This window comes from Pollachius pollachius (assembly GCF_949987615.1).
Source record: "Pollachius pollachius genome assembly, chromosome: 1".
Taxonomy (NCBI): domain Eukaryota; kingdom Metazoa; phylum Chordata; class Actinopteri; order Gadiformes; family Gadidae; genus Pollachius; species Pollachius pollachius.
This window is the reverse complement of record NC_136934.1, coordinates 15,818,437-15,844,083: the sequence shown is the minus strand read 5'-3', so window position 1 is coordinate 15,844,083 and position 25,647 is coordinate 15,818,437. Positions and strand designations below refer to the sequence as shown.

General features: G+C 43.1%; 4 protein-coding genes across 7 annotated transcripts in view; 1 reads left to right on the top strand and 3 right to left on the bottom strand.

The window, feature by feature from the left end:
• Positions 1 to 255, bottom strand: part of pgm5 (phosphoglucomutase 5) — a 20,523-nt gene extending 20,268 nt beyond the window's left edge. The window contains exon 1 of the mRNA XM_079729232.1: positions 1 to 255. This exon is cut by the window's left edge and continues 442 nt beyond it. The gene's annotated coding sequence lies outside the window, so the exon portion shown is untranslated.
• A 1,554-nt stretch (positions 256 to 1,809) lies between these two features.
• Positions 1,810 to 2,850, bottom strand: foxd5 (forkhead box D5; the record flags this gene model as incomplete). Its single annotated transcript, XM_079736486.1, has 1 exon — positions 1,810 to 2,850. The coding sequence occupies one exon, from the start codon at positions 2,848 to 2,850 to the stop codon at positions 1,810 to 1,812; it is 1,041 nt and encodes a 346-aa protein (XP_079592612.1).
• A 1,483-nt stretch (positions 2,851 to 4,333) lies between these two features.
• Positions 4,334 to 15,943, bottom strand: cbwd (COBW domain containing). The gene is made up of 16 exons (XM_079739484.1): positions 15,819 to 15,943; positions 15,535 to 15,673; positions 15,264 to 15,350; positions 14,444 to 14,540; positions 14,092 to 14,183; positions 12,456 to 12,515; positions 11,815 to 11,852; positions 10,384 to 10,430; positions 9,598 to 9,684; positions 9,469 to 9,513; positions 8,796 to 8,852; positions 7,753 to 7,804; positions 5,626 to 5,694; positions 5,468 to 5,533; positions 5,142 to 5,268; positions 4,334 to 4,712 (listed from the first exon to the last, which is right to left on the bottom strand). The coding sequence occupies exons 2-16, from the start codon at positions 15,632 to 15,634 to the stop codon at positions 4,639 to 4,641; spliced, it is 1,098 nt and encodes a 365-aa protein (XP_079595610.1). The 5' UTR covers positions 15,635 to 15,673; positions 15,819 to 15,943; the 3' UTR covers positions 4,334 to 4,638.
• A 1,723-nt stretch (positions 15,944 to 17,666) lies between these two features.
• The window catches only part of dock8 (dedicator of cytokinesis 8), a 48,691-nt gene continuing 40,710 nt past the window's right edge, over positions 17,667 to 25,647 (top strand). For 3 of the 4 annotated variants that reach the window (XM_079731882.1, XM_079731881.1, XM_079731879.1), the window contains exons 1-2: positions 17,667 to 17,841; positions 24,237 to 24,336. In XM_079731882.1, coding sequence (XP_079588008.1) covers positions 17,789 to 17,841; positions 24,237 to 24,336 — 153 coding nt within the window. In that variant the 5' untranslated portion in view covers positions 17,667 to 17,788. The remainder of the gene's footprint in view (positions 17,842 to 24,236; positions 24,337 to 25,647) is intronic. The other variant, XM_079731880.1, reaches the window with a different exon arrangement.

Genomic DNA, 25,647 nt, shown 5'->3' with positions numbered 1-25,647 from the left:
GGACCTCTTATCAGTCTGCGTGTTCAATCCGTCTTATGTTCCGCTATGGCAAAAAGGAAATTAAGTAGCAATGGCATCCGATGAAGATTTGTGTAATGCTCTTCCCACTGAGTGTCAGTCAGCTATAATACAAATAAACCAGTTATCACTTTCACTTAAAAAGGAAAAACAGTTTGAGTTCAAGAGCGCAAAGATGAAGACAACGGTGCGCAACAACCACCGGGACGCGCCTCCGCCAGACAGAGAGCGCTGCAGAGCTCCGAGCTGTGTGCCACTTTGACAACTCCCTCTTTTCCTAATAAGCCCGGCGCGCTCCAAAGACCCCCGCCTGCCAGGAGCAGAGGGGTTGGCTGAAAGCCCCCCTAGCTGCAATCAGCTGCGCCTTGAGCCCAAAATAAACCGAGGACTGCTGGGGAAATTGTTTGGGTCCCGGTATGCAATCGGAGACTCTTTGTGTCTGTCCGCATCCCCGATATATAAAGGCGTATGCAACAATCCATTTTATCCTTACTTTTCATAACAGAGAGGCTTTTCGAGGGTTTAACCTTTACGGGGTTTGTTTCATGAAACAATCATTAGAAGTTGTTAGATACCCGTTAATGCAGTTCTTATTTTTCTTTAGATTCCTATACATATCTATATATCTTTATATATATATCTATATATAGATAAATAGATATACACCAGGGAGATTTGGCACATAGTGTGTACCAAGGGAGGCTCCTGCCCTCGTGCGAGTGGCAGTTTGCAGAAAGCGCCAACCAGAACCCCGATGGACGAGCCCCCCAGGTCGGCCGCACGCACCTAACCTTGGCCAGCAGCGCCCCCTTAAGGTAAAGCTCCGTCATCTGCTCTTCACAACCGGCTTCGCAAGACGGCGCAGCACGCTGGCAAATAATGAGCCCCCATTAAGGACGTGATGGATAGTGTCGATGAGAATGTACGAGGATAGAAATATAATAACAATGCAAACACTATGTTTGTTGTTTCTGGTAAACATCACATTATCCAACGCATTTTTTTTTTTGGTTTAGGCTAGTTCATCAATTAACCCATTTGTACCGGCTGCTGTGCGGTAGATACAATGTTGCTCCGCGCAGCCGGTACAAATGGGTTAAAGAAAGAACACAGTTAGGCAATTGGATTGGCTACTTGATTTGTAGACGTTTGAAATATATTAAGCCTTTTACATCATTTATTTTCTTTAGGCTATGTTTATATATTATCATATGAATATATTATGTATTATGGAATGATAAGCATATTCATTTTTTAGTATCAACTTACATTGTCTTCTCAAACAGAACTTAGGCCTAAACAAACAATATGTTTCTTTTGACTTTACTTTATTATTAAACTTCATAACTTCGAACGTTATTATGAAACGAACTAGAAAGGCCTCTGCGTTGTTCATTCTTATGTTAATAAAAACCTGTTTGATGAATTTAAACAGACTGAGGGCTCTTTATTATTTAATTATTTAAATCCATTCATGTTTGAAAACAAAAAAAAAATCCCTGCGAAATAAGAAAAGTAGCTTCATTGAATAAATAGGAAGAAAAACACAATTTAATATTTGTTTAAATATTTATTTCAGTGGCAAATTCTTCACAAAATACATTCAACAATTACGTTGGAATTTCTTTTCACAAATATATTATTACTCATCTTATTTACATGGTTTCAGTCGGACACAACTACAAATGTTAACATAAATAAACATGCAATCACAGCTTTAAGGGTCTTTGCGTCCATCGCATGAGGCCTAACACATCAATTCACATCAGTTTTTTCTTTGGGCCCAATGCCTTAACACCGAGGATAAGACATTTGAACATGTTCTGTCACACTGCTCAACAAAGACGGACAGAAGGGAGTCCTTGAATCCTGGAGGAGCCCCGGGACCAGACCGCCTGTGGGGGGGGCGGTGAATAGGTGGCCCCCGTAACTCATGGTGACGTGGTTGCGTTGGGAAGGCACAGACGGTTTGCTCATGATGCTGTCAATGCTAAAGGAACATGTGGACTGCGCGTTCCGCGTGCAGGGCTTCGGTTCCGCGGGTGCTGTACCAAACTGCTGGGCTTTATAGTCTTTTGGTCCGGTGACCTTTCCGTACGCGGTAAGTCCTCTCGGGTAAGGGACACCGTGGTATGGGGACTGGGGAATCCCGATGATGCCTTCCTGAAGGGGGATGCACATAGTCGCCGTCGGTGAGCTCATCTGCGCCTGGACGCAGTAGGGCTGCCCGTAGGAACGGTACAAGTTGGGGTAAAACAGGAATCCGTCCTTCCCGAACTCGGGATGGTTCCTCTTGAACCGCTTCCTTCGCCGTAGGAAACTGCCGTTGTCGAACATGTCCTCGGATGCCGGGTCCAGTGACCAGTAGTTCCCCTTGCCAGGGTTTCCGGGCTCTCGCGGGATCTTGATGAAGCAGTCGTTGAGTGACAGGTTGTGCCTGATGGAGTTCTGCCACGCAGGGAACTTTTCCTTGTAGTAAGGGAACTTGTTGCTGATGAAGTCGCAGATGCCGCTCAGCGTTAGCTTCTTCTGCGGGTTCTGTAGGATCGCCATGGTGATGAGGGCGATGTAAGAGTAGGGGGGCTTGACCGAGCTGGTCAGAGCCCTCCTTGTCAGAGACGCGTCTGAGGAGGAGAAGCTGTTCTCGCTCTCCCCGGAGGAGTCGGACTCGGAGCACTCGAACTCGGCGGAGGACTCGAGTGAGGACCCGGGGTCTGTGGGGTACGGCCGTGAGTCGCCTGTCCGCTGCTCTCCGTCTCCGACGATGTCAATTTCATCTTCTCCCAAAGGCGAAGCAGCATGAGAAGCTTCAAATTCACTGGAGAGCGTCATGGTCAAGTTTGGAGCGGTCAAAGCGGTGGTGCGTAAAACTCCTATGCGTAAAAGCGCACAGAGTAAACGGTTGATTCTACTCCTCTTTTGAAAGGGTTTGTGTGCCGTGCTCATAGGATTTGGGGACTTTATATAGTGAGAGAGCCGCTACCCTGCAGGCCAGTCCCATTCAAGACCAGAACCTATCAGAGTGCCCCCTCGTCATGGGGGGGCCACAGCAGCAAAACATGCAGGTGGGGTGTGTGTGTTGGGGGAGGGGGGAGTGTTGCTGTAATGAGATTTTACGCTAAGCTTAAATTCACTAAAGATGTAGTGTTACATTTATGCAAATGTTAAAACGGTTTAGCTGCACTTATAATTAAATGACTAAAACCAAGCACCAGGTTACTTCTTCAAAGTGGCCTCAACCTTTTAATAGACAATCACAAAGTCCAGTCGTTTGGCATCAAACCCAAGAACGCATGAACAGCAGAAAGAATCCCAGAGCCGTCGTAGTTTGTGTAATAATATGTTGCTTACGCAATTGGAAAAAAGTCTCAATCTTTTTCCAGGCCCTGTTAAATATCAAATGAGGAATGAGATTCGCTTTGAACATGAATACATTTCCTGTAAACTGAGTTTATTTAGGAGGTATTTGTGCTTTCCCCCCAGGAGGGAGGGGGGGAGATCCCCCTTAGTACAGTAGCACGTTTGGAGGTAAAAAGCACTGGGAAATGTTAACACCACGCCTAAAACTCGTGATAAAAACTAAGCGTTTTTCCACTCGGGACCCCCGTTGTTTGGTTTAGTTTGCCACCTCTGGATGCCCGCGGGGGGGCGTGGCCGTGAAGATGGCCGTGGTGGGCCCCCCCGCAGCCCGGGAGAAAAGGTGGTCTATAGTCGGGCCTAACGAGGCGATCAGCATCAGAATCGAGTAGGAAACGGCCCAGCTGCACAGTGCGCTTACGGCTCCAGGGGCTCAGGTCGGCTTTATGGCCCGGGATGAATGACCAGAGCAATCCTCAAAGCAAACCTGTCCAACACGCGGATACGTGTTAAAATCTCCCCATGGAAATCCCACATCTCCATTGCAAATTGCCCAAGTTGAGGGGAAAACGCCACCGCCTCTTTCACGGGCGGAGGAGAGTTCGTTTTTTTGAATATGTAGTTTACTAATTGTTAGACCGAATCTTTGGAGGAATCAGGAAAAGCATCCGTTCATCTGCACCAATATATATAGCAAATAACTAACAATCAGGCCAATTGTAATTACTTTAAGAAACTCACATCTTGGCCAATGCAAAATCAACAACTTCTAGATTCAAATAAATGTTGAACCTATGGATTGAATGCAAAAATGTATTTCTTGCCCCTCACAGAGATTATATTTGACTTGGACTCATTTTAATACAACTCAATCAGAAAGCAAACTTAGGCATACAGTGTTTAAAATGATCTTTATTTTAATATTTTAATAACAAAAGTACTAATTTAAGCCAAGAATATTCTTTAATTTGTGATACATCCCTCAACTCATTTAAACGCTCTATGCTTTTGTTTAAACCTTATACACAGGCCATGAACATATGCAAATATTGCATACTAGAAGGTTGTCTGAGGATGCCTTTGGTCCTAACCAGTGTGATAATTTTTAAGAATTGGGACTACACACTGTCAACATCGAGTGCATGTAAAATTCCTTTACATGATCGCAAAGCAACACAAAAAAATGCTTTAAATCAATCAAGTCAATCAATTGCCAATATGGGCAGTCAAACACAAACTAATCTAACACAAACTAGAAGCCTCTTATGCTCCCTTCTGCTGGGCCACAACTGTGGAGGTGAACTGCTCTTGTAAAATGTCTTTGTCCAGGTTTCGCCCTGGGGGTGGGGGGGGGAATGGGAGGAGGGAAGCACACGTTAAGAGAGATTCTCGATTGCACACGCAAAACACGTAAGCACCAAGCAAACCAACATGGGGATCACGGAGCATAGAACTATCGCAACAAAAACTACCAGGTTCAGCTTTGCAAACCAAAAAGATCCAATATGGAGGGGGACCTCTGGACTGCTTCCAGATCAAATTCCATTGTTTACTTATTTTAAAACTCATTTAATTTGACCCCAGTTTCTGGCTTTTAGAAGTATGTTTATTCATTTATTTAATTAATTGACATGGCAGATATAAATATGTATTTTTTTACTTTTAGTGATCAGCATTTGGAGCTTCTGCAAGACTCGAAAACAACGGGAAATGCGTGCGTGTGTTTGTGGGAGTGTGTGTCTGTGTACAGGTGAGTGTGTTTGTACCTATAAAGACCAGCCTGTTGATCCTGGGGTCATCCCCCCAGAGCTGGGGCAGGTCATTCAGCTCGTACAGCTCATGGACCCCCTGCAGCATCACCTGGTGGGCTTTACCTGCCAAGGACACGATGCCCTGAACACATGCATACACACACAGACCCAGAGAGAGACCCAGACACAGACACAAAAACACACACAAAAACACACACACACACACACAGAGGGACCCAGACACAAAAACACACACACACACACACACACACACACGTCAAGACAATGCATGGGAAAAACAATTATTGGAGATCATAAAATCCTTGTTCTCTGTGAAGGACCTTCAGGCGGATGACTGTCATAGGAAGGCCCTCTTTGTTGTGGAACATCTTTTCCCACAGGAGGTTCTGAGGAGGGGGGATACAACATTTGCATTAGTTATAGACTAATGCATGCATGAAATACTATGTTTTGAAGTCAGACCAGTTGGCATTTATACCTGGACAAAGATGTTTAATACGTCTTCAGAAAGGTTTCCGTCCAATTCAAATGTCACCGTCAGTATACTCTGTTTTGTAAAGCACAAAAGAAAAATGTGAAAGGATATGATAACTTCACAGTTATGGTTTGAGTTAAATGGTTTGATGTTATGGTTTGAGTTGAATTACGAAACTTGACAAAAGTTTGCTTGAATTCGGTTTTGTAGTAGGCTTAGTATAAAAGGCATTGAGTGAAATAGATGGTTTCATGTCGTTTTTATGTGTGTTGTTCAAACACCAATTCATTGCCCCCACACAAATCAGACTTCAAAGTAAATTTGTTTATTTAAAATGTGAATTTGATCAACTGTAGTATTTTTTTTTAACTTTACATTCAGTAGTATCCTGCAGTGATAGCCACCTGAAAATATATAAGACACAACTCCCTGCACATGTTAAACTAAACCTGAAAAGTCATTAGATGTTAAGTTACGAGCAAGCGATTTTACGCGCCAATTGACAACTTCGTTGATGAGTGTGTCAAAAACCACGGGGCCACTCAGCACCTGAGACCGACCGATATGACACCCCTCCTTCACTGAATCGCCTCGCTACCCCTCCTCACGTTCCCCCCCCCCCCCCCTCCCCGCATCCACTTCCTTTACAGCACTGAAAAAGGGGGCACTTTGCAGATATTTAGGGTTTTGTGTCAAAGTGTTAAGATTACACACTTCCTTTTCATTTGGTATAACAACAGAAAAGCAGCATTCTCATTAACATGAAAAGAGCAACGCAGGGAGGAGAAGGAGGTGGGGGCAGGGCTGGCGGGGGCGGCTGGAAGGAGGGCTGAGATTCATGCGGGAAAAGGGGAACTGGAGGAAAACAGACAACAATGCCATTTATTTACTCACGCACCACACGCAAACAAGCCCCCCCTTCCCCGTCATCCCAGTCCCTGCTCCCTAGCCTTTGATTTCGCAGGCACGGGGTATAAAGCCATATCCCACACCATAATATGTTAAATGGGGGTTTTTGAATGAGAACTTGAGGTGTGATGAAACCCATTAAAGTGGACCCACTAAAGGGCGTTCGTCTCCACGGGAGAAGCCCAGAACCAGTTTCCTAATTGTAATTATGCACTGGTGTATGTGTAGGTGGCAGTAAATGCATATTCATGTTTTTAGATACAAGCATTCTAGTGCTCGCTTTAAAGATAATGTTATAGTTTATGGTCACTTGAGTGTATGTGGAATCCAAAATATTCATAAACCCTGAATACCTGCATGGTAAGATTTTAGCATGTTAAGTGTGGTCAGCCGGTAAGCTAGAGGGAGTAAGATTCCTACTCTGGGACTACTACCTGGAGAAAGAAAGGTCATCTGTCTAGCAAAAGGGAGATTACTTTACTCGGTAAACCTACTCTTTATGTCAAACATACCGTATATGTTTACAGTTGCCCTCAGCAATTTAGGGTGCAGGATGTGTCGTGAGTGGGCAACACAAGATTGGGCAACACAGAAATAAACAAAAATGAAGTGTGCTTGTAGTAATGACCCACACAAAGGCAAAAGAAATCCATTGCGGCAACATTTTTAACATGTGTCTCATCAGGACAGAGACAGACTGACACCAGTGCTTTACTCGCTGACCATAATGAATCAGTAACAGGATAGAGAGACAGACAGAGAGAAAGAGAGCGAGAGAGATTGGGAGAGACAGACAGACAGATACAGAGAGACAGACACTTGCAGTCTTTACAGTGTATGACTCAGGATAAGCCTCTTTCCGAGCACTACAACACTTCAAAAGCCTTGGGTAAATCCCCAACACAAAAAACAGAAGGAGTTTTCACCCGAGTGTGATTGCCTGGGGTAACAATGATGAGCACACATGCCTTTAGCCCCAGGCACGTGCACCACTGCCAGATGACAGCTAGGGGGCTCAGACTGCAATCACACACACACTTTTTACTGTGCATGTCAAAGCACTTTGTACAAGTCTTTACAAGCTTCTATATAAATACCTATCATATTATATTTCATCTTCATCATTATTATTTTTAGGATACACATAAGAAGCGATACTCAAATAATGCCAACAAAAGCAAAAGCGGTCACTCCAGCTCCCAGAGCAGATGAAGGCGTTACCTTGTCTAGATGAGGCTTTGAGGCCTTCATCAGCCGCAGCTTCTCTGCTAAACTGCATGAAGAAGGAACACAACATGAAATCATACTTCTGCCATCTTTTCTACCAAGTTGAAATAAATATTAAATATATATATATTAACTATCTTTTAGATGTTCATATAACCTTTTTAAAGTGTATTTTGAGCAGTGATTCTCCACACTTAAACCAATTATTTGTGTATACCTTTTGTGTCCACCTCGGATTTACGTTCTACTTTGTGTAAATTAAGTCAAATAAAAGACTTGCAAGTACGTTTCCACCACTTTGTTTAAAAATTAATGAGATAATCATCATTCAGTGACCCCCGACGCCCCCCCCTTCCAAAGTGCTTTAAACCTCCCCCCCCAGTGTGTCCTTTCTGCCCTGACCTCACAAGGAGGCTAAAATGTGTGTCCAGCAGTTTGAGTCCCGCGTGTTGTTGGTGCCACACAGGCAGGCCTGGCGGGGGGCCGCATCAAACAGCCAGCGGGGGCTCAATGGGCGCAAGAGGTGGGGGAGGGGGACTCTGAAAAGGCAGGACTAAAAGGGGCTATCTGTTGGAACAAGGGGGCCGTCTCCTCGGGAGCCTCGCGGACACACACAGACCTAATCCTCCGCAGCTGGTCCCGTGGGGGGGGGGGGGGGCAAAGGCCTGTTGTAAGAGAGCCTTAACACCTCGGCCCTCTTTTCTCCCCATGCAGATGGATGGATGAACCCCCACCCCATTCACCGCACACTGTTTCTACAGGGGTCTCAATATGGCCACCCTCTCCCCTACACAGCGGCCTCCCACAGAGCGATAGAGGCCGGCTCTAAAGGGGAGTCTGTTAATTAGAAGGGAAACACGGGCCAACAGTACTAAGACCGTTGATGACCGCTGCACGCCGCACGGAGGGTCCCGTCAGACTGCGCCGTCTCCCCACAGGGCTGCCGGGGCCCGCCCTTTGAGGGACTTAGAGCGCGGAAAAAGTTAATAATCCTCCTCCGCATATGGACAGAGGAGGAGAGGCTTTCAGGGACTCACTTTGCGCTGTCTTGACTGTCAAAGGAATGCAGATCCAGGACTTCAGAGAGGTCCACCCTGCGGAGGCAGAAGAAGAAGAAGAAGAAGGGGAGATGTACCATTGAAACCGTCCCCGGTTCAGCTCGGTTAAGTAGGTCTACAATAGGGGAGGCAGCAGTTACCCAGTGCCCCCCCCAAAACACTCGTACACAAAACGGGAGATAACACAGACAAAACAAAACCGCAGACCACTGAAAGACAACTTCGCACTCCCGCCCCCCCCCCCCAAAAAAACAAAACACCGTAGGCCCCCGGCTGACGAAGAGCCACCGGCGGGTGGCTGAAACCGAAGACTCATGTGAACGTTTTGTAGTGGTTGACCCCGCTCGGCCCAGCGTCTTTCATCCGCCCGCCCCCCCCCATGAGTCAGGCGCCGCGAGGGGCCGAGCCGCAACACACCCCGGCTTTGAAACCCACGGTGACCCGCTCGGCGTGCACACATGCTACCTGGCTCTGCTAACGGGCGCATTGTGTTAAAACTGGGAGACGCACAACACACACACGCATGAACACACAAGCACACAATGAAGGTAGGGTATGTGGGGGGGGGGGTTGCATGTGTGGGAATGTGGCTTGTATTTAATTACACCGATCCTCTGCTGGTTCTTTGGACCGTTAAAGAACAGAATTTCACCTTGATTTCTGAGTCTCCAGGATCTTGACGAGACCATTGATCGACCTGGAAAAAAACCAATCACACTTTAACAATCGCTTGTGCTAATGAAGGGGTTCTGCTACTCTAGAGGGGTGGTGCTTGGCTGACCTGACGGTGTCTCTGACCTCCTGCAAGGCCTCCTCCTCCACCAGGTCGGTCTTGTTGACGATGGCCAGGTCTGCAAGGGCGATCTGCCTGTTGAGGAAGCCCCGGGTACAAACGGTCATTACCTGACCGTTTACCGTCCACTATGAAGGATTTCCATGTACTTTTTAGTCGCACTTGAGGCTGGAAGGTAAAGGCGCGGATTTCTTTATTTCATAATTAGGAAAACAAAATCAAAACATATCAACACACCGATTCGCAATCTCCTCCTTGTTTATGGGAAAGAATGGTACTGACTCAGAGTGTATATATGCCATTTACAATATGAATCAACATCATTATCCAATGATGATTGATCATAGGTTCAATTAAAAAATATTAAAACCATAATTGATTCACAATGCTTTTTCCTAATGTCACTGATAGCAAAGGTCAACAGTTTGTACCACCAAACATAATGTGTGTGTGTGTGTGTGTGTGTGTGTGTGTGTGTGTGTGTGTGTGTGTTTGTGTGTGTGTGTGTGTGTGTATGTGTGTGTGTGTGTGTTTGTGTGCGTGTGTGTCCACCGTTTGGTTTAGGAGGCGACAAGACCAACAAAAGCACAAAGTTCAAGGGGTCAAGCCACTGTTGCTGCCGCCTATTTGTTCAACAACAACGACAGCAACAACACTAAACAGGTGCTGGTATGAAGACGGACAAGTGAAGGGTTAATGAGAAATACAGACAGGCTTGATGAAAAGGAGACAGACAGACCCACGCCCCAAACACAATGAGTTACAATTGCATACCTGGCTGCTTCGTTAACCAGGCCTTCAGGTTTCTCCTCCTTCAGATGCTTTATACAGAACAGTCAGAAACATTACGTTAGATTCCAAATCCAGAATGAATACTCAATGGCATTTCTAACAAAACAAAACAGGTTGAGTTTTTATAAACACACACACACACCACAACTGTATTCTAACAATATGCAATATATATTAAAAAAAAGCATGACGTGATAAATGATTAAAAAGCCGATATTCAATCTGGCAAATAACAAAACAAAAAACGAAGCAATAACCTCCCATTTTTCTGATTTGTTTCCCTGTGATGGGCTCGGTGGAGAGGGGGGCCGCACTAGCGCTAAGCAGAGTCCAAACGTAATAACAGCCAGGGCAGGAGAGGACGACCCCGTCAGCTGAGGCTTGAACATCAAGTCATCAGCCCCCTGTCACCTCACAAAGCTCTCCTGTCTCACGGTAACCAACAATGAATGATGGCTAGCCAATCAAATAAGATGAAGGATTCAATTGAACAGTTTGGCTGAATGCCAACCCCCTTCTTCCCCCGTTCTACGGCCGCATCTTAGAGTCGTACCCGATGACGCTCGCATAAACACGCCATACGGCCACAGAGAGTTACATAATGAGGTAATAACTAAACATGTGCATGTTTAATTTCCCTTCCCGTCACAATCATTGGCTAAAAGGCAAACCACCCTTTTAAAACATACGGTTTACAAGACAACAGAAGCCACGTTGTATTTTCCATGTGGTGAAACACATGACTAAGATGTAACCAGAACAACAAAAGCTGATGCTTCAAATTTAGTACCACAAAACCAGTAAAAAAAAAGAATGTAACCTCCTAGTTATGTGTTACTAACTAACCTCTAACCTCATAATAATCCTCACTTTCAATCCGTGGCATGTGTGAACATTTACCATGAAATCTGTCATAAACTCTGAACCCTGACTTTACTTTCTTTGGTTGGTCCATACTGCTACCAGGTATGGGTGCCTTAAGGCAGTTATTGATTTGGGTATTCCACTGGATAGCTGGGGAAAGGTGGCGAATGAACCTGACAGCCCTATTACAATGCTCACTACTCTCTGGCATATATTGCTCCTTCACTTTAAATCATCCTGCTGTCTCTCTGTCTTTGACATTGCCTTCATGCTGTCTCCTCTTCCTGTCTGTGTCCAGGACACAGCAAAAGGGACACATGCATGACAGCTTCAGATTGAAAAGGATAATCTAACTGTCACACACCATGTTCCTATTTTATAATTCTGCGACGGCGGGCGGGGTGTGTGAAAAGGTCCATTTAGGGTTCAGTTCTAGTTCTATCAGAGAACTCGAAAAGCATTTAAAACATAAATCTAATTAGAGCATTTTCTAAAAAAGTGTTCTCTTTCAAAACAAAATAAATTTATATAATAATTATAAACACACACCTGCAGTCCGTACTTTGCATCAATGACAGTGACGATGCCTGAAAATGGGAAACATAAACAATGTATTAATGGTTAATTTTAACGTTAGAGGGTTCAACAGCGCAGTTCGGCTTTATTTTATGATTCTCCACCGCCTTTTGGTGTCCAGCTAAGTCTGTTTGTCCAAGACACTTTCTCTGGGTCTACTCCAGAATACACTTTTGGTCTGCAAGTCTGTCACAACATGCCGAACAGCTGAGTATTCAATCGGGAGAAAGAAAATAAACCATTTTGTGAATTCTTACTGTGGAGGAACACCCGGAATTTAATTTGTAAACAAGGGGGCTCTATTTTTTTTTCTGTTTTCTGTTGTGGTTTGGAGACCAGGCCTAAACTTTGCTGGAATTTAACTTAATAAATTCAACATAACAGAACAATAGTCAACCTAAAACAGAGGCAACCCAGAGTAATTTTGAATTGTTTACCAACGGTCTTAACTGAATTATCTTCGCTAATGCTTCACTAAGTGAAAAATGTGACGCAGGCAAAAACTAAAAAGGAAACAAATCACATCCAAAAATGAACAAGTATACAAAAACACAAAGAGCAACAAAAGTGCATTATCAACAAAAGATGGCACATTGTGGTTTCGTAATTCCTACCATCCAAATAGACATCACTGCCCAAGTCAGCATCTACCCAGAACATGGCCGCCACAGCCCCTGCAGAGGAGATTAACATAATAAATAGAGAACATCTGCAATCATTTCAGCTCTAGGTATACAGCACATACAACATGGCCATACAGGGGCCAGGAGAAGGAAACAAGCAGGAACAAATCTATAAATTGTTCTCTAATATAAGCCATACAGACAAAAAAAGCTGAAGATTTCATTAATAAAAAAAAAGGTTAAAAATAGTAAACAATGTGATGAAATATTAAAACAAACTACAGAAAAGTATTTGTATTACACTCCTCAGTCGTAGTTAGTGTACGCATGTAGTTTAGTCGCGCTTCTTGGACCAGATAAAACCAATTTTTTTTATTTTACCATTGTTAAATAGTTAATCTCCCGGCGGTACATTCCGTTGCCTTTCAATTTGCGCTATTGAAGTGGTTATGGGGCGAGGCCATGTCTCCGTGCAAGCCTAATCCTGTTCACAAAATGCACTTTGTGTCAAAGCGTCAAGATGGGAATAAGAAAGCATTGTAAATATTTGATAGGTGCGGAATGAGAAACACCGTTTCACCCTAACGGAGCATCCACATGCCCCTCCAACACCCCACCCCTTGCTGGGAGACCTCTGATTGACAGCACTGTCTAGGCCAATGACAGCTCTGTCGTAGTCAATAACGAGAATGTCTCAGCCAATGACAGGCCATCGGGCATGCGGGTAGCGTTAACGTTGGTGGGTTGTGTTAGGGCGGGCCCTGTCCAGCTAAGTGGAGTGTGAATGGCCGAGTCCGTTTTCGTTTGACACCTGTCATTCTGCCACACCCCAGTAATCACAGATTGCCCACCAACCACCATAATAGCCTTCTACTTGTTTCCACGTTCAACCCTTGAGAATGCAATGGTTTGTTTTTCAGAAGGCCCCGGTGGAAACAGGTTTGTTGGACAGCAATGCAGAAGCCGCTGTAGTGTCCACACGTGCATCACTCCAAAGAGAAAAAGTCACAATACAATATTCTGTTTGACCGAAGGGAAACATTTTTCTGTGAAGGATCGTTAGGTTAAGCATTGGTAGTAAACTATTTTGGACTGACAACGTTTTATCAATACCCTTTAATATAGATTGGACTTGTTCAGTGTATGTCTGTGATGTAGCAATGTATACATTACAGATTCAAAATTAAATTTAAGTTCCATACTTTGTGTCTTAGTTTTAATACCATTTCAACTGAAACCATACATTTAAACAACTACAACTTACTATTTATCAAAGTATAACTGGCTTTATCTTCTTTTTAAAGTTGTATACTGATTAAATTGTATGAATTTTAGTCTTAATATTCAGCTGAGACCCCTGACCCCCAATAGGGTCCTAGGACCCGGTGGAGAATCATTAGCTACCTTAAGTCAAGTCAATTATATTTTTGTAGCCCTTAATCACAGTGAGTCTCAAAGGGCTTTATATGCAATATTAGGAGACTACCCTAACCCTAGACCTCCAAAGAGCAAGTAAAACCTCCCTTAATTATCTATGAAAAGACCTTGAGTGGGGGATCTCTCATTATACCTCTCTGATAATAACTGTATACAGTTGTATAATAAATCAAGTTTACTATTGAGTTACCTGGGTCTGCGAGTCCTGTGGTTTCCAACAGGATGTAGTCAAATTTCCCCTTCTTCTCCATCAGATTCTCTATTGCTTTCAAGCCATTGTCTCTAAAGAGGGGACAGAATTTATATAAATTATAATGTTATAAAAGTGATTTGAATAATTATTTTTGGTCATTTCAAAAAGCCTTTCCTGTAGGACTTACACTTATTAACAAAAGTAGTAGTACCAAGTTCTAGGATGTATCATGTATGTTGGAAGATCAAAACTAATAATAAATATGTGTTAATAATTTAAACTGAGCAGCCCCTGTGGTCAATTATACTAGACCAAAATACTATCAATGGGCCGAAGTGGATCAACGCACTTGACAGAGCAGCAGAGGCAGCCGTTTCGAAGCTCCAGCCATTCTTCATACAGCTCTCCGGCCTGGCTCACTGCTAGAGACTTCTCCAAGGCACTCCCTATCAGACACCAGGAAAGACAATGACGGATTGTCTGAATACAGAATATAATGGTCTTGTTTCAATAATGGCATAGTGCAGCAGACTTACAAGTGTGGATTGTAAGATTCCAATGAGAAAAAAATAAACAACACTCAAAGATAAGGTGGCCCCCTGCTCAGGATATCCTGAGGGATTTGTCTGTCTTCTGCCATCAAAGAAAGGGCTGATAGCAAGTATCCAAATAATATTTACAGAATAAAGAAAAAGCTTCAAAAATTTGTAAAAATTGATGTGACCACAGTTTCAACAATGGTGGTGTGTCACAATGCTTATTTAGAGCTTGCAGTCAGTACTTAAGAATTAAATCCCATATCTTAATGAAAAAGGTGTGTCATGCTGGATGTCTTTTAGAATTATACAGTTCAGGTCTTTTTATTAAAATATCTGACATGGCATTGCATCTCCTTCTGCCCATTGAAATGACCAAAGCAAAAATGTTTGTCATATGACACACACATCTCTGAATAACAAACCCCAATGAACTTGTGATGTTTGCTGCACTCTAGTGGTATACAAATTAGTAGCTTCTTAGTTGCATATATTAGCGACGAACACTTAAGAATAATACTTATTTTAATTTAATACTGAGACAATTATTTCTAATACAGTACAACATGTGGTCAATTATAATTTCAGTAAACATAACACCAACAGATTGTCCTTCAATAGTACTTGGCTTACCCTCTCCAAATTCGTTTAGTATAACAGCAATCCGCTTGTTGTGCTGTTCCGACAATATGAAATTCAAGAGTGTGGTCTTCCCAGCACCTAGACAAATCAAATAGTTGAATTGTTGAGAATATCAATAACCATGGTAGAAATAACATAGAACTACACATGCACGATTCTGATTTATTCTAAATAACCACGTGTTTTGGACTAGATGTAGAAACGCCTGTTAAACATAAATAACAAATACATCTTAGACAACAGTAATATTGTCGTCTTGTACCAAGGTATCCAGTGATGATTGTGACAGGTATTTGTTTATCATTTTCTATAGGCACCAACTCCGGGCAGTCATCATCGTCTTGCTGCACCGGCTCATCCATTGCAGCGCTGACACTCTCTTCAGAAGGGGCCAGGAAATGCTGCCGATGACGATAGAAAATGTAAACAGCGGTACTATTCCTGAAATTAGACAGCTAGCGAGATACACACGTCAGTTATCAACGTGTAAAGCCTACACATGGTTTTTGTTTACTTCCTACAAACACGTAAAAGCGTGACACTTACCACAACTCTGCCTTTCTTTTAGCTCCTTATATCACAACTCTAGTGCTTGATTGCATAGGAAATTGGAAGAAAAAAATAAAACTACAGCACGGATAATTCCAGTGATCATACAGCCATGAGAGAATGTGTAGCGTTATGTGCAACATGATCAAACTACCGACCCCATTGCAAAGTCATATTGGTTCCACAGGATGCTCCTGGGAACTCACGCTAGAGGGACAAAGTGTGACTAAAATCAGATTTTGTTCCGCCTATAATGTTTCAAATATAAATGAAATGAAAAGGGAATAATTGTTTTCCATGAACATAAATCTAACATATTGGCAACTGTACGGAGTCAACCTGTAGTGGAGTGCAATGCACATAGTGAACGGCAGAGGGCGAGAAAAAACATTTCAGTGTGCGCTGCCCATGGATGCATAAAGCTGTATCAGAGTGATAGAGAAAGCACTCTATCGATGGCTTTGAGCTGTATAATAAGAATTGTAGTTAGTCCGGTGATTACGGTTACCCTAGCACACACTCGATTTTCCGTCACCCTTACCATACCATTTTATACATAGAAATCTATAAACCAACAAAAAGCAGACCAAAAGTACTTACAATAGTGATGACAAAGTGACAAAATATGTGGATGAATATCGCATAAATTTTGTATATTTGTATATCGTATTCAATTAGTTAAATGTTTTACTGGAGTTTTACTTGATACAGACAGTGGGTTGCATTAAGCTTACCACAAAAAACATGATGAAAAGTCACAGAGCCTATAGATTTATATAGGATTTTATTATTAAATAAAAAACAATTCATGCAGCCAGAAGAGGAGATTCTCATTTCCCTTTGGAGGGTTCAGAGTTAGAGTTAGTGCTCTTAGTTAAGGAGAGTCTGTTAAGCATGGGCCGGGTTCATGACATACCGCTCATAGGAAAATGGACAGAATGCTAGGCCAAAATGCTTTGAAAATAATTCTGCCAATTGTATTTTCTAATAAAATCCACTCAACATCCTACCTGGTAGCTTAACTTTTCAGCCTGTTTTGTGTGGTTAGTTTAATAAACTCAACAGACTGGGCCACCTCAATTAAAACTTCCACAATACATTGTCACTATATTTGCAAGATATACAATTGCACATTACTATATTGTAATACAATAGTATATTACGCTATATTATGCAACATGATATCATTAATGTTCCTGAATTATTTACAACAAGATCGTAATTGATTGGGGGCCCATGTCATCGGCAGTCCCTATCTATACCCAGGTGGTGGCGGTAGAGTATCATCTAAGTTGGCTAAAGTCTAACAGCTTTGTCATTGTTTGCTTTGCAACTTTATAGCGTCATTTTATTTAAGTACTATTTTCAACTGGTAGCTCAACATCCTTGACCGCTTTAGACACAGCTAGTCCACCAACAAATTATAATTAAGTCAAAGCAAAAGCGGTGCACAGGTCCACATTTACTATTTAGCCACATCTAATCAACACGCTACGAAAAAACACGATATATATTGCACGTGCTTTCGGCATCACACAGCCATTGCACCTGCTCCGACTTTACCAGTTGTCTTTAACCGTAAATGACATATTCGTTTATAAATGTTTAACGGGGGGAGGACTTCAGCCTATATATACATTAATCGATTCGTTATTACAGTAATAATACAAGAGACAGACGATGCTCAGTAAGCAGTTTCCCGGAGGATTCATCAGAACGGAGAAAGAGGCGTGTATGTTTGTGAGCGCGTGTCCGACCCGTTTCATCTCCTCCCACACTGCCGCCGGGTGTCTGTTACTTCTTTGGGATGGTTCAAATCAAATGCGGAAGTTTACACCCAGAAGGCTGCCTACCACCACCGCGAAAATGAGGATAGAATGACATTTGTGCAGTACCAAGACCAGTGTGCTAGTGAGTCCTCGTTAATAACGCTCAAGACCGCGCCGCAAAGCTGGAGTTAAACTTTCATGGCTTCCCTCGTGAGCTCGGACCGACGGGCTTTTGCTCTGAAAATCAACAGGTAACACTCTTTTGTCATGGGACACGTTGTTCAAAGTGGGTTTGCGGGGTTTGGACGGAGCTGTCAAGAGAGTTGTAGTAAGACACTAAGGCAGGCTGGCACACGCTGGGAATGTTAATGATCTCCAAATTTCTAACTGTTATTACTCTCTTGTTTGGGTCAACATCGGGGGAACAACGACGTATTTACTATTTGTAGTATTTGTTCTGTGTTTTACTGCTTTTTCCACAAGATTAAGTTAATTTGACAGATGTTTTGTTTTTATCTGCCACGTGATTAAGTGACGGGACGTGTGATAAACATTGTTACTTCAGTAGCTAGGTATTAACCCATTAAATAAGCGCCTTGTGGTTGCTCAAGCGGTTCTACGTTAAGCGGACTTTATACGTTGTTTTGCTTTAATTTCTGCTTCTTGAAAGAAATATTTTTTCTATATCTAGTTTGAAATCAGGATGACCATTTCCTTTACTGTGTGTGTGTGTGTGTGTGTGTGTGTGTGTGTGTGTGTGTATGTGCTCCATAAATCAGAAATGAATGAGAGCGGGATATGAGTTGTGTGTGTGTGTGTGTGTGTGTGTGTGTGTGTGTGTGTGTGTGCTCCATATATCAGACATGAATGAGAGCGGGATATGAGTGTGGTTCCTGCTGTGTTACTAACCAGGTGGGGAGGAAGTAATGCACATGGCAGTCCATTGTGTGTCATGCTTGGGTTTTACACTTCATTGAGACACTACTACTTGCAGCCATGCAATCAGTAATAATCCTTCTCACGTGCAGCTGTAGTGGCCCACGTTGTAACACATGACTAATGTTGTTACACACACTAGGGCTTGAACTTGCTTCAATAATTATAAAGTTATACAATTCTGTTGATAATTTGGTCTGTCACATGGAAGGGCAGTCATGGAGCTAAATTAATAATGTGATTGCTCCTAATACCAGTAACTATACTATCTTATTAAGATCGACATCTTTTAAGACCGCTTTTCTTACCAGCTGAGCTACAGTGATGGTAATGGAGCTCCCCAATGAGTCCAGTGGTGGTCAGCCAGAAAATGTGTTTATGACTGTGGAATAGGAAAGCATATAATATGATATGGTGCTTTTCTTTGTAAATGTATACAGCGGTCTGTCTTAACAGTAAAATGTAGACATTTTGTGTGTGTGTGTGTGTGTGTGTGTGTGTGTGTGTGTGTATGTGTGTGTGTGTGTGTGTGTGTGTGTGTGGTGTTGCACTCACTATCTGCAGTTCCTCTCTATATCTGTAGAAGTGTGGGGGAAATCCTGTTCTCTTTTTTTTCTGTACCTAGCTCTGTTTCACTTCCATTTTTTTAATAATGACCGTTTTGAATCAGGAAACGACTGTTGCTTCATGACTCCAGACTGTGATACACAAAACACGACCCACCCCATTCTCCTCACGGAAGATGGAGTTTGGTGGAGCCACAGGACAGCAGGTGTTGAGGACAGCTGTGGACAGGGGGGCCTCTTTCGCTCAATACTCTCTTAATGGCCCCGGCTCATAAGGTATTACATTGCATGCTGCCGATTTCCTCGGCACTTGAGATAATGACATCTGTTAACCCTCTTGGGTGTTAGCGAACACCCTGATGTAGGGGCTGGTGGGTGGGCGATAGAGGAAGAGAACCAAGGGCATCCTTGTTAAACCTAAGCCTCTGAGTCAGGGATTCCAGCCTCACGAGGGTCAGGACAGTCCGGTGGGTTAGAGTGGAAAGCTCCAGGGGGTGAACCCTAACGTCCACTGCCTCACCTGTAGACCTACCTGAGCTGGTACGCCTCGTCCCCTGCTTGCACATCCATGACATTGCTGACTCTAATGTAATTAAATGTGAATTACGCACTAGAGCAGTGTATGTTTACAGTGGACTACCCAGTTCCTCCTCATTTTTAGTACAGGGAACTAAATCCCCCCCCCCCCCCACAGACAGAAAGACACAGGAAGTGGAGCGCAGGCAGCGCTGAGATAACAGTCTTCAGGAGTTGGATAGTGTCATACAGATCCAGTGGGTCTGCCTACCTCATGTCTTGTCCACCACCGCCTACTTTCTAGTTTCCTGTGTTGTTGTTGTCTAAGATTAGAGAAGAGATCTAAGCAGTGGTCCAAGCAAAAGAGGACACACTCTCAGCTCCTATTTCAGGGGAGAAAACAAATGGATATTAAGAGGCTGCATGAAACGGAAGTTTGTCGATGCCATTATGAGATGTAAATGACATATGCCCCAACACATTTGCACAACCGTCATCACTTTTGCTAAAGTTAATACTCACTGCAGGCGGTTAAAAACCATTTGAATAAATCCCGGCCTCCCACTCAAGCCACCAAGGTTGGTTAGGTATGTGGAGACATAGACACTGCAATAAAATCCTTAATCAGAAGGCTGCAGTGAACTATGTACTTATAGTGCATTTTTAAGTAAAAGATCTTCAACAGTAAGGCGTCCAGTGACTAAGTGAGAATACTCTGGGGAAACGTTGAACCAAAACTATATTTATTTACCTGTCCTCTGCAGTCTTGTATCAGAATATGGAGGGCAGTAACAGTTGGTCACTATGGTAATCCTTCTTCGCGTGGGGAGAAGCACAGGCCTGATGATGATGATGATAGGGCAGAGTGCTGGGTGGGAGTAAGCGTGACTATGCCTAGGATAAATATAGGTTGTCCACGCTGGGATTACACCTTACGTCTGTTTGGTGGGCCCACCAGTACACGGTTGACATTGAACATTAGTGATACTGCAAGTCTAATACTATAAAGAAGTGCTGGGGAATGGATTCCGGGAATGCTTACACGTGCAGACCTTGCACAAACACAGCATGTGCTGGCTTGCCATTGGAGGCCTGGCAAGCCTAGAATACCTAGATTATAGAGTCCTGGAACACAAACAATAATCTTTCCCTATTACCCCTTATTTGTTGTGGGCTTTCAACACAAATCCCTCAATACAAGAAAAAAAGAGAAAAACACATTCCTGTTGTGGTATCTAATGCTTTTTTGCTGGTGACTGAATGTGAATGTTTTTGTGAATAGTAATGCGGTTTTGTATTGTGAATAATCAGAAAGCATTCACAGGGCATCAGAGAATCAATCAGCTGACCTATATTGGAGTAGGGCATTTTACATTGTAATTAGGCAATTACGGAAAGGTTTGGGCTAACTAGGGATATGAAATGTATGACTCAGCTTCTTTTAGCTTTGATTTCCAATGAGACTGATAGTCAAATTCGGCTAACCCTACACCCAGGTCGATCTTTGGGAGGAGGTGGTAATCCTCACCCTTAATAATAATAATTATAATAATAATGAAGAAGACAAAGACAATACAGAAAAGGAAAGAAAGCTAGCAATTGTTATCAGTTGGAACCAAAGCCAAGTTCTCCCAGTCTCCAGCTGCAAAGGGAACCACCTTTTGTGTCTTGATAGTCTCAAAGATAATTATTTTGACCTGGCAGTTGAGAAACCGTTTTTTGGTCAAATGTAAAATAGTCTTCGTAAAGGTAAAATGTAAAAAATGCTTTGACATTTCACTGTAAATGGAGATGCGTCATAGCTGTATACATTTCAGCAAAACAATAAAAAAACTTTTTTAAATATCACGGTTGATGTCTTCTGATTGTGGATTCAGATTAGATTTAGCTGAGGTGAATAAAAGAGGATAAAAAGGAACAAATGCTTTCTTCATCCTGTCCTGGGCAGATTTCCGACTCTGACCTTTTAGTTAAATTGTTCATTCAGGAAACCTTGACGGAGCCAAAGCGTTGAACGCCCTGCTCTGCATTGCACAATACATCTCTTTGGGATCATGCGTCAGCTCCAGATAGCCATGGTGAACCACATGGTTGGTGACATGATATATTAGTGGCAAAGGCTCTGATTCTGCAACCTACATTGTTCGAGAGGCCAGACCCCCTACCTGCTTCTTAAAGCTGGGGCAGGCGGGAGGAACCAGCCAGAGTAAGCACGATTTACCCAAGTTTTCCTAAGTACCCAAACATTTTTTTTTATTTGGGGAGAGGCCAAAGCCACTCCCCCAATAAACATGACTAGCATGCTAGCTTTAGCAATTAGTCTGCCTAGCCAAATAAAAGACTCACAATGAGTGGACGGGCAGAGTGCACACAGGTAGTTGACTAGGTAGGGAGGCTGACAGGTAGGAGATCCAATCATTTTATTCAGGCCATATAGCTTATTACCTTATTGTAACAGCCACAGATACCAAATTTAGATGTTGTTATATTGATTGATTGGTGCTGGATGTAGAGAAACAAATGTAAAAATATATTTTTTGAATTGACTATTGTCGCTTTGGGTGGAAACGACCTGCATAAAGCCAGGACTAAAATGGCAAATAGTTCTGGCAGAACTTCCTTATAGTACGGTAGCCAGTTATCGTGGTCTTTAAACCGAGTTCAGGACCAGTGTACACAAACCCCAGCTTCTGAAGAATAATGTTCAACTTTAATGAACTACTGCCTTGTTTTTGACCAGACGGGGACAGTGTGTGTTGGACTACTTGTGGAGCTGGTTGTATTTTACAGCACTCTGGGTTAACTCAGGTCTAGGATGTTAAAACATTCTCATGACCTTTTTCTATTGTTTGTTAACAAAGAGAGGTTAGTTTCAGAGGTTTTTACAGATATATCCTTGTCAAAAGTGTTTTTGGGAGTCCACTACCAAATCACAATATAATTTGGACTCTGAAATAACTAGGCTACAGATGTTATGTTGTATGTACGCCTTTGTAGCATTTCATGGACAAAACCGAGAAATCTCTGTTTATATGTTTCCCTCACAAAACCAGCTGTGTTCCTGTATTAGAAGGGCGGCCAAGACAGACAGCCCTAAGGAGAACGGCAGATGTTGTCTGTCCTGACAAGCTGCTTGTCAACCAGTGCTAAAATAATGCCTGCTTGGCTCTGCTGAGAAGAGCTGATTACTGTTTTGCCCACCTAGTCTCTTTGTTTGTGTGTGTGTGTGTGTGTGTGTGTGTGTGTGTGTGTGTGTGTGTGTGTGTGTGTGTGTGTTTTCCTAATGGATTTAAAGGGGGCATATGTTGGTGAAGTGGATTGACCCACACAGTACAGGAACAGGCTTGTTCATTATAAATAAAGTTGATAATGGACCCTTGCATAATAACAAACCTCTTTTTGTGTGTGACTAAACAGGCATTGCATATATCAACAAGAATATGTATTGCGATAGTTAGCATGCTGTTTGAAAAAAACAAAAGGAGGAATTACTAACTCCATTGGGATTAATGGCAACATGGTTGGACTTTGATCTTGGAGTATATTTGCACAAGCGTCTCCTTTCACCGTCCCACCTTAGTGTTGCCTTGTTCAGTGGATTTACAGGGATGAGGGGATTCTACTATGGTGTGCTGTCAGTGGAACATTTTCAGTGGGTGAAAGAGTGTCTCACTCAACTGTACTTGCTAATAATGAGCATTTTCCCCACACAATTGTACATGCGTTTGCCAGCCATTTCTGCGCATTGGACAACATTGACAACATTCTTAAATTGCTAATTCCCTTTGACAACCAACGAATGGAAGCAAGCCACAGAACAATGGCCCTGGGTCCTACATCATGTGGGCTGGGTTGGGAATGTGACCCCTTTGAGAAAGACCCTTCATGCCCTCCAACTTATCAACACACACACACACACACACACACACACACACACACACACACACACACACACACACACACACACACACACACACACACACACACACACACACAAATGTTATTTATTTTACATCGTTGGGTGCAGAGTAAATAAAGCAGTCACTGTGTTGGGTTTTGTAAGCTTCGAATGATTCAAAACAATCATCAAAGAAATACAACTTTTCACATTTCAGACTGATGTAATATGCCAAGAAATTTGACCCACTTTATTCTGGCTACTGACCGTGTGTGCGTCAGCACACATGCAGACACAGATTATCATGCACTTGAATGGGTGAATGGGGCATGTATCTTAGCATGCATCTTACTTTGTGTCATGAAGGATTTTCTGCCTGGCATGGCCTTTGATTCAGGACACAGCGTGTTGGTGTCACTGCTTGTACAGCTGGTGTGCCACAGTTGTCTTTTCTCTAGAGGATAAACAATAGTTCACAATCTCTCTCTCACACACACACACACACACACACACACACACACACACACACACACTAGATGCATAATAGATGTAATTTATTTGTTTATTTCTTCATGAGCGTGTGCTGAAGGAACTTGTGATGAAATACTTTGGCATGTATGTAGACGTTCTGTGGTGTAAACGGTGCATTGTAGGATTCATCTGTTGGGAATATCATCATCTTCTGATCATACCCTGCATGCATGTGTGAACTTCCATGGCTTGGTTCCAGGTACTCTTCTGCGGAGATCCGACGCAACTTTGGTGGGGCCCAAGGAGCGCATAACAGCAGAAGAAACTCCAACACCTCAGCCTCAGTATGCTTCACTGTGGTGAGTAATAACATCTTAATAACCCAAGGTTGGGAATTCATGCCTCAATGTAGACTGTTCTATGTCTATTCTTACCGTAGCCAATGCAAACAATAGACTGGTGTTGTTTGTGTTGGCTAAGGTCAATCTCTCCATTCGGCTCGTATGCATTGGGGGCTCACTATTGAAAGCATACCAGTGAGGTCTAGTATTAGTGTGGAGGCCAAGCCATTGGCAGTTGCCAATTCAATACTCCTATTTGGTTGCTTCATTTTGAGTTAATTTCAACAGGGAGGCTCCATAGCCATCTGTTGAGAAGGGAGGATACTGCTTCTTTAAGATCTGCACACGGCTCAAATGAGGCCCTTTTTTAAGGGTCAGACCTGAAGTGACGTTTATTCAGTGGTACTTTGATTTTGTTGCTGGCTCTCTATTTGGTTCCTGTATTTGTGGGGCCCAGAGAAGGCTTAGTAGTGGTTCCTGCTCTCTGGAGGAAGTGACTGGAATAACGCAGTAATCCTCCGGGAGGGATTTGCTGCTGCTGCAACACGCTCAGTGATACCATGACACCCGTCTGTCAATCTCTCTTCTGCTGCTCCATCTTAACAACCTCCTATTTATATTAATCTGTCGCTCCCTCTCCCTGTCTCCCTGTCTCCCTGTCTTTCTGTCTCCCATTCTGTCTGTCTGTCTGCCGGCCTGCCTGTCTGTCTGTCGGCTCTATACAGCTTTCCCGTTTTTTTCTCTCTTCCCCGCCTCTAGTTCTACTAATCCCTCTCCGTTGGGCTGTAAATCTGTGTGTGTATGACTAATTGAGTTGCAGGCCAGTGATGTTTCATCCAGTAAGGGTGCGTGCTCTGGTCAGCTGACAGTGGGGGCCTGTCCATTCCTCCGCATGTTGCGCCGCCCCGTTAATCTCTAACCTGCTGGGGAAATGGGGCAGCGGCTTGGTGACTGATGAGTTTGTAGATAGGGGTGTCAGTAACATTGTGGTAGTTTAAGCAAGCAAGATATTTAATATGGATTTAGATTTACATGCAGGAGGTGGGGTTTGGCGCTTTAATCTCTTGGAAGATATTTTCTGAGGCTGTGTCAATATCGAGCAGATGTACCCAGAGCAGCTATGTGCTGTTGGTACTGTTGCAGTGTTTATTATCATCATAATAAACCACACTTGGTGGATGCAAAGATGTCTATTTAGAATTGCTGATTTGTCCGAGATTAATAGATGATAATAGATTGATAGATTAGAGAGTGTGTGTGTGTGTGTGTGTGTGTGTGTGTGTGTGTGTGTGTGTGTGTGTGTGTGTGTGTGTGTGTGTGTGTGTCTGT